The 16173-nt window shown below is 41.2% G+C and overlaps 1 protein-coding gene across 10 annotated transcripts in view; it reads left to right on the top strand.

Annotated features, from left to right (window-relative positions):
• The window catches only part of TRIM9 (tripartite motif containing 9), a 71273-nt gene extending 57107 nt beyond the window's left edge, over window positions 1-14166 (top strand). For 4 of the 10 annotated variants that reach the window (XM_075192822.1, XM_075192821.1, XM_075192825.1 and 1 more), the window contains exons 8-12: window positions 2100-2210; window positions 7204-7227; window positions 9600-9903; window positions 10254-10416; window positions 11038-14166. In XM_075192822.1, coding sequence (XP_075048923.1) covers window positions 2100-2210; window positions 7204-7227; window positions 9600-9903; window positions 10254-10416; window positions 11038-11103 — 668 coding nt within the window. In that variant the 3' untranslated portion in view covers window positions 11104-14166. The remainder of the gene's footprint in view (window positions 1-2099; window positions 2211-7203; window positions 7228-9599; window positions 9904-10253; window positions 10417-11037) is intronic. The other 6 variants (XM_075192827.1, XM_075192830.1, XM_075192829.1 and 3 more) reach the window with 3 other exon arrangements.
• The last annotated feature ends 2007 nt before the right edge of the window (window positions 14167-16173 follow it).

Raw genomic sequence — 16173 nt, 5'->3', positions numbered from 1 at the left:
AGTTTTATTGAGGCGTGATCACAATACAACAGCTTTCAGACGTGACATAATTGGGGGAGGGTGTTGGTGCCATACGAGTTATAGTTATGTCCACAGAGATATATGACAGAGAGGAACATAAACTGTTTAGATTTTGCATTTATTGTGTTAGCCCCATTTAAGCAAAAAAAAGAGGTTACAGTCCCTTTAACATGAATACAGACCACTCAACAGAAAAACAGCTTCCGCTTGGAAGCAGAACACAGTATATCTTTCATACACAATACACCATAAACAAGTGTGAGTCATATTGATCAGTAGTTATGACCCAGCGCATCACTAAGGTTATCACAGATCTTGTATTTCTTGATGTACAAAATAGTTTTTGTTCAACGTGTGCTGTTCACTTTTATTTGCTCATTTTAGGCTTTTTCTGTGACTTTGATAAAGTTATTAAATGACCAAGATGCAAATGCATTGCAGAAAATATACACACAAAGTGGGACCTGTCCCATTATAAAGATATGTTTTAAGCATTTTGTCTGAATTTCAAGTATCTTATATGTAATGTTGGCAGTGTTGAATTTTGCAGTTCGTCATCTATGTCTTATGTGCCAAAGCATCTCGTTGTTGAAGCGCATTGATCCAAATCTAGTCATAGCCTTTCCCATCCGATATAAAAATAGCATATTATATAGATGTAACTTGGAAGGTGCATCGTTTGTGTTATTGTTGCTCTGAGATCCCAGTCTTCTTATATGAAACAAGGGTTGTGCTGCCTTTTCTAGAAGCAGGTTGAAGTGCACCCATCCCATACACACAAGGAGGCGGCCATTTTGTGCGCTGGAACAATATTCATAGAATGCGGCCTATCGTTTTTACTAGGTGACATCACTGAGGTAATTTTTGGAGCTGAACCAATAGTCGTGTGAGTGCAGCCTACCAAATCACTAAGAACCAGCGAAAGGTAGCAACTCTTGGGAAAACTGGTTTAACCAACAAAATGGCCGACCCCTTTTATACAGGTCACAGAAATCTGAGGCGACTTCTAATACCTGTAATAATTTACAGCAGGGGGTGTGATATTTCTGGTAATACACACTTTCCTGACAAACACTGAAGTGATGACGTCATATCTTACTGATTGTGAGCAATGATATCAGAACTTACCAATTATATAAGTGTCAAAGATTACATACAATATCACTTCCATATTTGTCTGGTATTTGTGTGCTTCAGCCATTGTTTGTAGCTCTTGGTGATGTATTTTTTGCTTAGTGTGTTGCTCACCAATGTGAGCCAATAACAGAAGGTGACACGCTCTCTATATATCATGGTTTGAGTCATATATTTGTGTTGTCAGTGGCTGTACTGTGGTCCAGGACATGTTTTTGTAATGGTTTCCCAGTGTAAGAGGAGGTTGAGGTAATTTCTGCTGGTGTTTATTTGTGATGTTCCCAAATGTGAGTTTGACTATCGGGTTATGATTAAAGAGTTTACCGACATTCATTTGATTTACAGTCAGGTGGCATTTTGCATTCATAATGTCCGTTCAGAAGTTGAAGGGAACCCGTCATCTACAAAAGTCGAGGCGGCCATATTGTGGCCTCAACAAGTATTCACCAGGAGGCAGCAATTCACCAAGAGAGTATACCGGCCAACATTTAAAATATGTAAATCGGGACACACCCGAAAGGGGGCAAGACCTTGTCACATTAGTGGGAGTGGTCACATCTCAGCGCACTTGGCCACTCCCTTGGGATGTTTCGGGGTTCTGAAGCGCTTGGCAGCCCCTCAACTCCCCTACCCTGAAATCACCCAATAATTGCCGCGGACACCTGCCAACTTCCTGCTAGTTGGAACAAACATGCCAACGTCGGGACATTCCTTTGAAATCGGGACAGTTGGGAGTTATGTAGGAGCTAGTGACATCCCTGAAGAACCGTGCGGAGCAAAGTGTTTCAGTGATGTCACTAGCTCCTAGCGCTAGAATATTGGTTAAGACTACAAATGGCGGCCTGCTTAGTGTGTAGATGACGGGATCCCTTGATCAGCAATTTATGATCTGTATGTACAGTGATGCACACATACATTTACATGCATGTCTTTGCTTGTGCCAGGTCCCTATCCTCGAATGTCAGCATGCCTTGCCGCTCGTTTGCAAATCAACACCATGCCCTCGCCACTCGAGTTCCTCCAAAACTCGGAACAGGAAACTTGTGTGTCTCCAGGTAATGGCTCCCCCTCACCACTCCTCTCTCTCAGGACAGGGGCAGAGGACGCTTTTCTCATTGATCCGCCATGTGAGAGCGCAGCATATAACATGATCAGAAGCACCTACCATCATTTCATTCTCTACAGTGTGTGCGTTGCTGGGTTCCGCATTTCGGTTCTGTGCAGTGTCGCCCGCGCGCAATGGAGGCAGCGATTTTGTAGGCTTTGTACCTCAGTCACGCTATTGGTTCTCAATTAATTTATAGCCTGCGTTCTAATGATTCTTGGTACAGCCATTCAATACAATTCAATATTAACCAGTGATCAAGGAGACACTTCACATTTATACTTAGTTACTCAGTTGTCTCCGGATTATTGGGAGATCTCCCGGCCCCCCAGGAACAGGAAATTATCCCTTAAAGACTCTCACAGGCCTGCAAAGTGGACGGGGAGAAATCATAACAACGCAAATTGCATCATTAAACCCCACCCACCTCAGCGAACACTGAGTGGCGCATTTTACTGCATCGCCCCCATGCAAATTGCACGATTAAGCCGGTTTTCTTGTATAAACTTTTCCAACCTCTGAAAGTTATATTTTACATGGCAGAATTCTACAAGTCATTGTCATTAAAGTGTCATTATCACGCTAAGTAATACAAGCTCTCACATGTTGCAATACACGCTCATTTATACTCCAGTTTTGCAGTTGGGGCCAGGATTGGTGTTACAGTGAGGGAGGAGCGGGGGGGTTAAAGGGGGTGACACCGAGATTCATGGATGTGTTAAGATTAGGGGGTTTGAATTGAATGAATTGTATTTTAATGATAAGTAAATAAAATCTATAGGTGTTTTTTATTTTTGGTAAAAGACAAGAATTTCTGTCAGCATTTGTTGGAAAATTTGCCTTGTTCATTACCATTGTACCCAAAAACAACAATAATAATGACTAGAGTAGAAACTGATTAGCCCCTTCATAGGCAAACCGAGGGAAGGGGGGGGGTCGGTCCTAGTGCCTGGAAACCCCCCTCCATGCCTGGGGACCCTGCCCCCGCCTCACACGGCTCTGCTTGAAAAGAGAGAGCTGCGTGCACCTAACAGTAGTGCACGCAGCATTGCCCATGTATATTATGGGGATAGGAACAGCTGGAGAGCAGCCAAGCATTGTCTAATATTATAGTCACGCCCCCATGCATGCTGGTCACGCCCACTGGTGGCGTAGGGTGGAAACCCCCCTGTACAAGTCCTGTGTTTGCACCTGTCATTTGCGGTTAGAGATCATTCAATATTGCATAATACCCTTGTGTCTTCCTCAGAACGGAAATATAGTAATTTGTGCAGACATCACTCTAAAAGTGTGAGGTAAAATAATAGCAAGATTGACAAGTGTTAATACACTGTCTAGGAGCTGCACAGTGTGATACAACTGTTACCAGATTAGTGAACCAACTAATGGACCTCTGGGATTATTAAACCAGGATAATTGGTGTCTGACACAACATCTGCATTTCAACAGGTTCAAATGCATATTTTGGACTGAACTTGGTAACATAACGATCACCTCTGTGGTTTTGAGTTACAGAAAATGAATTAATGCATCACCCAAATGAGCCTTAATCTTCAGTTTAAACTAAAGCAAAAGTAGAGTAACATGAATGGTAGTTAAGTGGAAAAAGGTTTCCTATCAATTTTATGAAACTGACAGACAACATTTCTCAATTATTGAAAGTATCATAAGAAAAGACTAAGGGGTAGATGTACTAAATCTTCTAAAAAGCAAAGTTGGAGGTGTTGTCCAATAGCAACCAATCAGGTTCTAGCTCTCGTTTACACAGTACATTCTTGAAAATGATAGCTAGGATCTGATTGGTTGCTGTGAATCTGATTGGCTGCTGTGAATCTGATTGGTTGCTATGAATCTAATTGGTTGCTATTGGCAACACTTCCACTTCTCCTTTTTAGAAGCTTTGATCAGTCTATTCTTAAATGATTACAAACAAAATCCAACATTCCTCCATAACTGACGACAGCATCAAATGCTCAGGTTAATAAACCGAGTTAAACAGTTTATTTGAGATGTAAAATAGCAATTTTCATGGTGCTATAAATAAGGTTAATAAAAATGGGAATTAAACTAGTAAACATGCAGCTGATTTTGTCCCATTAATTTGTATACTTTATGGATATTGATCTTCTGTGAATGTAAGGTTACTTCTGACTCCTGGGGGCCGATTCAATTCTGCCGAGAATAGCGCAGCGTTAGCAGTATTACCCTTAATACGGTCATTTTAACCTGGGAGCCGCAAGTAAAAATCCACCGTTGAAATCACTGTATTAAGGGTAATTATGCGCAGTTTTACCGTATTAACGGTAAAACTGCTAATGCCGCGCTATTCTCGGCAGAATTGAATCAGCCCCCTATGGGGAATTCAATTCCCCCCAAATTATCGCGGCGTTAAATGTATTACGGTAATTTTAACCCGACGGGAGCTGCGAGCAGAAAGCCGGCGTTGAAACTACCGTAATAACGGCGATTAAGCGCATTATTACCGTTAATACGGGCGTTACTTTTACCAGTAACGCGACCAATTGAATTCATCTATATTTGGATGCTAACATTGGTGAGTAGGATTCGCTGCAATTCTTGTTGTTTGGTGTTTGTTTCCTTAATCGAGGTATTTGGGTTAGATGAGCTTTTTATGGTATTTTCACCGTTGTTTCTAGAATTTAGAGACCCCTTATTTTATTGGCTTTAAGCTTTGCAGAAATATAAATAATATCTTTGATTCTGCATCGATATAATTAATCACTTCAACTGACATCTCTCCCGTAAGACGGCTGGACCCCAGCGTTTGTACAGTTTATATCTGTTTTGTATCATGTAGTTTATTTTCCCCGGAAGGTTTCCAAATTGCAGGGACAGTTTTGAATTTTCTATGTGTTATTTTTTGTTTGACTGATTCTCATTTTCTGAGTATTGGACCCTGGAAGGTGCCAAGGTTGAAAGATCTAACACAGACCTTACCAAAAATGAATGTATCAAGCTGCGAGTTTGAAAAAGTGGAGATGTTGCCTATAGCAACCAATCAGATTCTAGCTGTCATTTTGTAGAATGCACTAAATAAATGAGAACTAGAATCTGATTGGTTGCTATAGGCAACATCTCCCCTTTGTCAAACCTGCAGCTTGATAAATTTAACTTGTTTTATGCTTCTGCATGCAGCAACAGAACTAGGCTGATGAAGGATTTTCCTAGATACATTTACATTTGGCTCTTACCTACATTACTGCTGATGAGTGTTGTATCTACCAATAGCGAAACTGCTGAGGGCGACGCCCTGTGGACTTAAATATTACATTCACCTACTTATTCATCTCTAATAGACAAGTAGACCTAGAAAATGTATTTTTTGCAAACCAGTTCATCTTCCTACAGTACATAATGCAGCGATCACGTTCATGGGGCATTCATATTACAGAGAGCTAATATAAAATGGAGTAAGGCAATGTGTATAGTGCAACGTATATTTTAGGTTTAGTTCATGGTCATTTGAGATGAGTGCTAAAAATAAAAAAATAAATAAAATAAAATTCCTAAATTTTAAGTAATCGATGTAAAGTCTTGTGGTGGGCGACAAAATGAGCCTTCTCCTATCAGTTGCTTAAATTTGTCACTGCTCCATGCCTCATGTTCCCGCAGACGCCTTCTCATTATGATGGCTCTGTGCGTGAACGAGGCCTAAAGAGGTTTCCATGGTAACACCTCATCACTCGTACCTCAAACCCTCAGATTCGGTAGCAGGAATAATAAGACTGGGTTTGTTGTGTGTAATAATTCCCTGGTTCATCAAAAAGAAACAACACCGGCCCTCGCGTCAGTATTACAGCATCACTACAGAGCAATTTAGTCTTTATTTTTGCATTTCTAGTTGATGCAGGTTAATATCTAGGAGCTGCCGGTGCAGAATCCATAAATGTGCACCGTGTTTCCAAACAGCATTCATCCCCTGCGTCCGCAGCCGCCGCAAGATTACATTTTAGCAGTGTGCAATCGGCTATGAAATGCACGTAGCCGTGTGGATCAGATTGTGCAAGAAAAACATTCCGTGTATGATTTTCTCTGCGGCCCCATCTGTTCTTGACTATCTCTGATGACATTGATAATAGGATACCCGGCTCGGTGATACTGCGCCATTAGTCTTCTGCCAGTAACAGCTACCCAGGGAATTTATGTAATCAGGACGCTGCTGTAGGATAAATCTGCGGGTAGGGATTCTTTGTAATTCCAGTGCATTCATCTATCTTATTCTGATTGTTCCAAGAGAAACCATCTGAAATTCGGGTGGAAAGTATTATTTTCACCAATGTGTCTTTCTTGGTACATAACAGCCACAAAGTCTAACCTAGCCCAGGACCAACCACTTCATTCATTTAATCGTCTCCATTTTACTCCTAAAATACTGCAAAACTATGCAGACGTGTATGTTTATTTCACACTTGGCAAACAGCACTCCCCAAATCCTCCCATGGGATAGTACAAACATTTGAACCCTGCAGGCGCCACTGTCTTGGGCCGCAAATTTATGCACTTACCGATAAAAACCTGTGCGTTTGGGCAACATAGTCTAAAGAGTATTTATACTTCACTTCTGCACGTTTGGGAGTGAGCCATAGTCAGTGTCTCTGTGGCTGCTCTTGCTTGCTCCCTGGTGGCATCACCCGGTACTGCACAGACAAAATTAAAATCCAGCATTTCATGCCAATAAATTGAATTACTGGAATATTCTGTTTATTTACAGATATGTACAGCACTGTATGTTTTGTGGATGTCCTCCACAGGGAATAGGTTAAAAGTGGTGATGATGATACGAATGTATACTGGATAATGAAGGAGAAAAAATGAAAATGCGCTGTTAGTGATTACTGAGAGAACCACTGCTTTACACACCAGACGTAACTATACTAACATTGTGTTTCTACCCCGCACGCTTTTCATCGGACATCTAACAGTTGACATTAAAAAACTGGTGGCAGGTAGGGACTGAACGGAGTCCTGTGCATGTAACACATAGGAGTTTCTTGGACTGCATGCGGTGCATCTTTAGTTCTGCGCTTGTGACACTTGTTTGCATGCAGTTTTTGCGATCACATTTTAGCATTGATCATAGACAGTTGCAATACACATTTGTACTTTTTTACTGCAGTTATATTCAGTATTACGTTGATCTGTGATAATAGGAAATTGTGATGCTAAATCTTACTTTAGAAAGCTGTGATTATTAGTGGCTCTAGTTACTAAAAGATGTGATTATTAGTGGTACTAGTTACTGACAGCTGTGATTATTAGTGGTACTAGTTACTGACAGCTGTGATTATTAGTGGTACTAGTTACTGACAGCTGTGATTATTAGTGGTACTAGTTACTGAGAGCTGTGATTATTAGTGGTACTAGTTACTGACAGCTGTGATTATTAGTGGTACTAGTTACTGAAAGCTGTGATTATTAGTGGTACTCGTTACTGAAAGCTGTGATTATTAGTGGTACTAGTTACTGAGAGCTGTGATTATTAGGGGTTCTAGTTACTGAAAGCTGTGATTATTAGGGGTTCTAGTTACTGAAAGCTGTGATTATTAGTGGTACTAGTTACTGAAAGTTGTGATTATTAGTGGTACTAGTTACTGAAAGCTGTGATTATTAGTGGTACTAGTTACTGAAAGCTGTGATTATTAGTGGTACTAGTTACTGACAGCTGTGATTATTAGTGGTTCTAGTTACTGAAAGTTGTGATTATTAGTGGTACTAGTTACTGAAAGTTGTGATTATTAGTGGTACTAGTTACTGAAAGCTGTGATTATTAGTGGCTCTAGTTACTGAAAGCTGTGATTATTAGTGGTACTAGTTACTGAAAGCTGTGATTATTAGTGGTACTAGTTACTGAAAGCTGTGATTATTAGAGGTACTAGTTACTGAAAGCTGTGATTATTAGTGGTACTAGTTACTGAAAGCTGTGATTATTAGTGGTACTAGTTACTGAAAGCTGTGATTATTAGGGGTTCTAGTTACTGAAAGCTGTGATTATTAGTGGTACTAGTTACTGAGAGCTGTGATTATTAGTGGTACTAGTTACTGAAAGCTGTGATTATTAGTGGTACTAGTTACTGAGAGCTGTGATTATTAGTGGTACTAGTTACTGAAAGCTGTGATTATTAGTGGTACTAGTTACTGAAGGCTGTGATTATTAGAGGTTCTAGTTACTAAAAGCTGTGATTATTAGAGGTTCTAGTTACTGAATCTATTGTTTATATTGCACCTTAAACATGGAATACAGACATGTGCTTAATATATCATGTACTGTCAAGGCATATCCCCCAACTGTCCCTCTTTTGGGAGGATCGTCCCTACTTTTAAACCAAATTCCCGTAGTCCTCTTTCGTCCATAATTGTCCTTTTTTAGGTCTGCTGAATAGATTATTGTGGATACATTCATCAAATGGCTTAGAAATACCCAACTGTCTTCTAATGTACAAGGCTTTTGCCTTGTACATTATTAATGAAAAACGCCATTCAGCAGGTGTAGACATCTGTTAGGTAGACATTCCCAGCTGCAATGTCTGGGGGGAGGAAGTGTAATGTGTCCAAGGTTATTGGACCTTCACAAAAGAGGACCTGATCGGATAATCTGATAATTATGTTAACGCAGCAATCCCACATAGACAATTTAATTATATAGCATGTCATGTGATGGAAGAGGGGGGAGAAGGAGCACGTTACAGTGCAGAATGGGCTCAGAGGGGTGTTACAAAGCTTCTCTGCTCACTACGTTATGTGCCCTGTGACTGTGGTTGCCACGGTAGTCCACAATTATAAATAGCAGCCTGAAGGGAAAAAAAACAAAGCAAAATGTTAAATACCAACATTCTTCTTACAGTCTGCCATAGTGATTTATGTTAAAAACACATCTGATTTTTTTCAATGATTTGCTGCTTTAAACTTTCATTATTTTACACTGTAAGTAAATAGTTAATTTGGAACATTTTGGCTACTTAATGTCTACATTCCCTCAGTTTCCAGCGTCTGCACCCATTGGGCAGTTGCCATGGTGTGTTTTTGCCTATATTTTATTTTGTCACAATTGAATGCAAAAATTTTATGTGCCCATTTTACCAGTCCTTTGCTGCTCAGAGCCAGACTGAGAGGCGCCAAACATATGTAGATATTAAACCATCATCGCTTTTATCATTGACCATTTCATATTGATAGTATTGTGATGGATATCGCTCTTTAGTTACATTCTGCATGATCTATGTTTTTGCTCGTTATCAAGAATTTGAAGTTTGTTTTGATGCCTCCTGTTGTTCTAACCAACGAGCTAAACCCTGTCTGTTTTATTTCTCCTTGGGGACAGTGGCCTGGTTTGCTTTTGACCCCGGCTCGGCCCACTCGGACATCATCTTCTCCAATGACAACTTGACCATCACGTGTAACAGCTATGACGACAGGGTGGTGTTAGGGAAAACCGGGTTCTCCAAAGGAGTCCACTATTGGGAGCTTACCATTGACCGCTACGACAATCACCCAGACCCCGCCTTCGGCGTGGCCCGTGTCGAGGTCATGAAGGACGTCATGCTGGGGAAAGACGACAAGGCCTGGGCCATGTATGTGGACAATAATCGCAGTTGGTTCATGCACAACAACTCCCACACCAACAGGTACCCACATTTATCCGTCTTCTCAAGTGTCTACTCAACGGGGACTCAATGGGTTGGATGTTAGAGACAAATAATAATTTCACTAAGGTGCCATAAACATCACCTTGTTCCTTGGTGATGTCACTAGTTCTTAGTGACTTGATAGGCTACGTTCCCGTGAATATTGGTTCAGGCTACAAAATGGCTACCTCATGATGTCATTGGTTCCTAGTGAACTGATTGGCTGTATTCTCACGTGGCTTCCAAAATCACGAGAATCCCTCGGCAGCTGATAAACCATTAGCGTATGACGATTTAAAACGATTTGTTATACAGTCACGATAGTGATGAGTCATCTGTCTTTATTACAGGTCTGAAGGAGGTATCACCAAAGGAGCCACTGTTGGTGTCCTCCTAGACTTCACCAGGAGAACGTTGACCTTTTCCATCAATGAAGAGCAGCAGGGTCCCGTGGCGTTTGAATGCATGGAGGGTTTCTTGTTTCCCGCTGTGAGTCTCAATAGGAACGTGCAGGTAATAAAAATTTTTGTTGTTCTATAGAGCAGAAAGTCGTTGAGTGAATCCGCTTGGTAGGATGTAAAACAATCGTTGGACAATCATTTGTAAAATATCTTATTGTAGATTTTGACTGCTGATTAATAAACTACCGCACCGTATTATTATATTGGCACTAAATCCCACAGGACCCCAGTGGACAAAAACTGGGACTCTTGGGGCGAAAATATATTGACTATAGCTGACATTTAGATCTCTTGCCAGCTGTAATATTATTGGTCTCTTATATCACTTTATGTCATAAATACTTTGTGAATGGTGTTACAGGCTATGTTCTAGAAGAGCACTTATAATTGAACAAATCACACAACTCCTCTCCAACCCTCAATAAAATAAAAATCTTGATTGTAAAGTGGTAAACGGTCTGCCGTGATACAAACGGACACTGCACTAAAACCCGCCCTGCCTAAGAAAATAACAGGAGATCCCTCAATCCTCATCTTGACCCTACATCATCCAAGTGGTTAAATTACCCCCCCCCCCTCCCCCGAAAAAGTAAAGAAAAGATATGAATAGAGACAGGAAAGCTTTCTTGATCAAAGTGTTTATAATACGAAACCTACGTTGTCTTTATTGCAGGTAACCCTACATACCGGTCTGCCAATCCCTGGATTCTATACATCAAGGGCATCGTTACAGTCTTAAAAGCGCCGATGTGACGGAAATGGCTGTTATGTCTCTCCCACCGCTCATCACATTGGACTCCAAAGCAGCAAATAGTTTTCATAAAGAGAAAAGAAATCTACATACATCATCCTGTAAACAGAGGAACAGAATCAGAGACGGATCATCCATTAGTCCACATAGGCTCCTGCTTAGGGCCCAGCGGGGTCTTAATCAGGCTCTCAACAGAAGCCACAGGATGTTCATACCACCTTTTTCCACCATGTCTACCCTGGTCATTAATGTCTGCATTTTCAGCATGAACTCTCTTTACCGTGTATAAACATTCTTACCATCGTTCTATCCGCCGCTGCTGCAACTTCACGGACCCTAATACTGTAAACGTAACGTTGTTTAACTGAAGCCCGACACGATAAAAGTACAGACTTCTGGCACCTTCAGGGGACCGGTAAACCAGTTCCACGTTCTGAGCTGGACTATCACCAACAATGTAAATTAAACCGGCCTGGCAGAATGACATTACATTGGAGTAAAAATGGTTTTCTAAACATATGACGTTCTGAGTTTGGACGAAAGATTAACCCATGGCTTGTATATAAATATGATTCCTGATATTCTGTCCCCGTGAAGGATATAGGGTGACCTCCCTATACAATTGATACAATTGTATTTATGGTGCTCGTTAAATTAGAATTTGCCATGTCTTACAAATCCCAAAAGGTTTTTTTTCTAAATGTCAAATAAGTAGTTCTAAACCAATTTTTGTAATCCGATCAGTGCTCTTGCTCAAAGTCAATAGAAACTTTTGCCACTAGGCAATACGGGCACATGCCTAGGGAGGTATTTGATCTTGGGGCACCGAACCTGCTATTGGTACAATTGAATGTTAATATGTACAATTGTGTACCTAGCGGTGCAGCATGGACCAGAATGTGCTCTGTGTATCTATGTCAGTCGGCTCATTTTTCTAAACAGCAAAATAATGTTATATAATGGCAGGATAAGTAGGGATATATCATCTCTTGCATCAAAAAGTGTTCATTCTGCAAGTCCATCATGGAAAATCTTATCATAAGTCCAAATAAAATCCACACACGTATACGGTATCAGAAGTTGGCGCACAACGTAAGTATTGCCCTCCGACCTTTCAGACTGGTCCTTACCCAAACCACTTACCCAAGTTTATAGGTTTAGACATAGCGGTTTAAGGAGTGTTTAACGATGACAAAAGCCAATGGATATTTATTTTTTTAAAACTAAGTAGCAGTGATTTCTTTTTTAATTTTCTTGTCTTCTTAAAGCACAACCTTTAAGTCCAAGATCATAAACTCCTGTAAAAAGTTTTAGGTCTCTGTATAGGGTTAGCCGTTCAGTGCTGCCCTCCTCTGCCAGCACCAAGAATTAATGATCACGCTGTACCTTTAATAGGGAAAGCAGCGTAAAAGGCCATAATGATACGTTTATATATTAATAGGAATGTCCTACATAAAAACAAAAAGATTGTAATAATTCCTTAACAGACGAAAACTGGAATGTTACCAAAAAGTGTAAAGATAACAAATCATTAGGGCAGACGAAGGCAACCAGTGGCATGCCGTCATATTGTGGAACTACAAGTCCCAGCATGCCTTCACAGCGTCTGTTGAAGCCATAGGTTGCCCAAGCCTTCTTTAGGTTAACAATCATGGCCCGAGATAGAGATAGGCAGAATTTTCCCGCAAATCGCGTTGCGATGTGGAACAGGCCGTTTTTATGGAGGTATAAAGTTCCGGTGATACAATCCTCAAGTTCCTGCTTTTGCCTCGCCTTTCCCCAAATTTGTATTTCCCGTAAATTATAGTCTATGAGTAGAACGGAGGTGACAAAGGCCAATCCATTCTGCTGTAGTTGTAGAAGAACTAGGAGTACTAAAGGCCAGATTATGACGACAAATTGTGCGAAATGCGTGGGTTTTTAAAAAATTTAATTCCTCTCTAGACCCCAAAGTATTTATTGGACCAAGCAACAGGGGAGAGAAAGAATATGGAAATTCAGAGGCAAAAGACGTTAACATTTTATATCCGGCAATAAATCACGTTTCCTGACCTTTCCTTTGTTCCACAAGTGCGCGCATGTTGAAGATCGCATGCAAGCTAAGACGGCTTCCCCAGCGCGCCGGCCTGTTCTGGCTGCCAGCCACCTGAAAGTAGGTTTTATATCCTGTCATCACATCCTGATTGTGAAATTGCTGCCTTCCCGGTCAGGGGGCCAAGATGGCTGCCTGAACGGTTTTACCTTGCTGTTGCTTGGTGCATTGAAATGAAACCCATACTATAATTACTACTATTATGGCTTGTACACACAGGGAGTTGAGAAACAGAGCTTGAAACCTTGTACCCAGGACCAGCGCAAGCAATGAGGATACCCTCGATGCCACCTTGCCCAGCAGTAGCCTCGGCCCTGATTGTACAGAGTACTAACGCTTTTGACCGCTGCTGTCAATATCGAAGTTAACGCAAAGCAAGTGCTTTTCAGAAAGCGCAGAGTATGGGTCCATTCACTGATCATTATTGCAGCCCCGACATCAGACACCGCTTACGAAGCTTTATTAAACGCTTGACATGAAAGCCTGTGTGTACTAAGCCAAACTCCTGCTAATACAACCAGCAATACCCAGTTTGTAACAATACAGTAACCCTCTCCGAGAAGAGTCTTCGGCCCCCAAAACCAATGTAAATAGGTGATTTTAGCTGTTTGTGTTGAATATATATATATGTAGAGTTTACCTTGCTAATTTATTTTTGATCGGTGCTACTCAGTCCACTTACTGTGTGTTAACGAGCTAATCTTAGCTACAGAGGATCTCTGTTGCCGGACAACGCTAACGTTTCCTTTATTTTTCTGCTGAGTCGCGATGGCTGGGCCACTGTGACTTGTTCACCGCTCATGGTGAGTGATCTTCATTACGACGCTTATTGGATTCCTAGTGGGTTGTGCCGCGTAGTTTTACTTGTATGTGTAGCTATCGCCCTCCGCAGACGCTGTGTTAAAGGCTATGAATCATGTTTATTGTTGCCAATAAATTAATTTTCTGAGGGAATTAAAGCTGCTTCAAAGTATTTTATTTCTTATCGGACTCGGTGCTGCGTAAGGTCCTATCAGACTATCAGAGATGTGAGGCTAAAGTAACAGGGCATAGGCAAACCAAGGGGGGTTTGCTAGTGCCTGGAAACCCCCCTCCAAGCCTGGGGCACTGTATAATTGAGGTGGCTGGACCCTGCTCCCGCTTCACACGGCTCTGCTTGAAAAGAGAGAGCTGCGTGCACCTAACAATAGCGCACGCAGCATTGCCCATGTATATTATGGGGATAAGAAGAGTTGGAGAGCAGCCAAGCACTGTCTAATATTATAGCCACGCCCCCATGCCTGCTGGTCACGCCCCCTGGCGGCGTGGTGTGGAAACCCCCCTCTACAAATCCTGCGTTTGCCACTGCAGGGATAAATACAAGATTCAATATGTTACAGGTTTGTTGTCCAGTCTTCAAATGCGTCATTTGATTTACACACTGATGAGACTATAAAGGACATTGAAAATTGTATCAGTTCCTCTATTTATATCCTGAATACAATATGTGAAATTGGCATTTGTAAGACAACATAACGTTTCAGGATACCCTTCAATCCTCTTCCATATTAACCTCCTGGGACTTGTAGTTCCACCATAGCTGATGACCTACAGGTCGCCTAAGCTTAATAAACTGTCTAGAAAACATGTAGGTGATTTTTTTTTTCCTTCCACTGAACATTGGAAGAGAACTGCATTAAACTACGGTTCTCCCCATAGGTAATTTCATGTACATAATATCACAGCAATTCCTGCAGTGATGAATGTGACAGGACTGATTGCTCCGACATGCACCGTAAATGTTCAGTGTAAATCTGATGCCACATTAAACATGCGCATAAATCTGCATAATTCCCACCTCTCTGCAAACAAATTCATCTCTCTCGTCAGGGAGAACGGATAACGAGACCTGAACCGATTTATATCCACGTTCTGTCATCTGTGTAAATAAGTTCGGAATGACAGTAATATAGTAGATTGGCTTCCGTGGATGCTGTGGTCCTTAGCCGGGACATCTTAATAAAACGCTCCGGCCTAGTATTGCTCAGCCGCCAACTTACTGCCAGAGGTAGGGCCCTATTGATAAACATACCCCTATTTTATCCAAGTCAAGAATTGTGATACAAAATTGTGAACTACCTTCGCCTTTCCTTTGTTAATTTGCAAGATTTCAGACTTAAATGTAGGCAACTTAGATGTTGTGGCACTACAAGTTCCAGAATGGTATGCCTTGTGGCATGCTGGGTCTAGAAGACCGATGGGCAAGGCTCGAAGGGCCGTCTGTTGCCCATCGCTGAAGATCTGCAAAGCTGGTACGACAGGATGTGGCCTCTACGCAGTAACTAAAATGATTAACTGTCACTTGTAAAGGAAAGCTATAACCCGCACCTTCTGTAAGATCGCAGCGCGGTACGAGATATACCAGAAAACTCATTATACTGTAACACACATATATTGTTCTGCGGCCGAGCGGAACATCCGCCATCTATTGTTCTAGTGACATTTTTATTAAATGTGTATAATTCATGGTGTCCGACTGCGCTGAGTTACCGCGTACGGTTTACAAATCCGTCTCTTCTGGAGTAAGTTATCACAAGTAAACTGGAAATCAATCAAGAAAACAATCATTTATCATCTCAAATACTTTTTTAAAAAATGATTACATTGGTGGACAATAATTATTGCATCTTATATCACGTACACATTGTTTGTATACAGGGGATTGCGTTCTCTTTACTATAAATGTTCTGTACAACACGATGTGAACGATAGATTTACCACTAATTCCTCTGTTCATTTCCACGTAATTATATCAAACGCCCTATTCTTGGCTCAGATACCGTAAAATAACGTTTAATAAGGGTCGTATATGAAAGTGAAATGCCGATTACGCCTGAAAAATTAGATTTCAATTTATGGGATGAGATAAAGGAGAAGGGGAATTTAATTCGGGGGCCTGAAGAAGACTTTTTAGACTCAAACACAAT

This window comes from Mixophyes fleayi, chromosome 12 (assembly GCF_038048845.1).
Source record: "Mixophyes fleayi isolate aMixFle1 chromosome 12, aMixFle1.hap1, whole genome shotgun sequence".
NCBI lineage: Eukaryota > Metazoa > Chordata > Amphibia > Anura > Limnodynastidae > Mixophyes > Mixophyes fleayi.
This window is presented reverse-complemented; position numbering and strand designations above follow the sequence as displayed.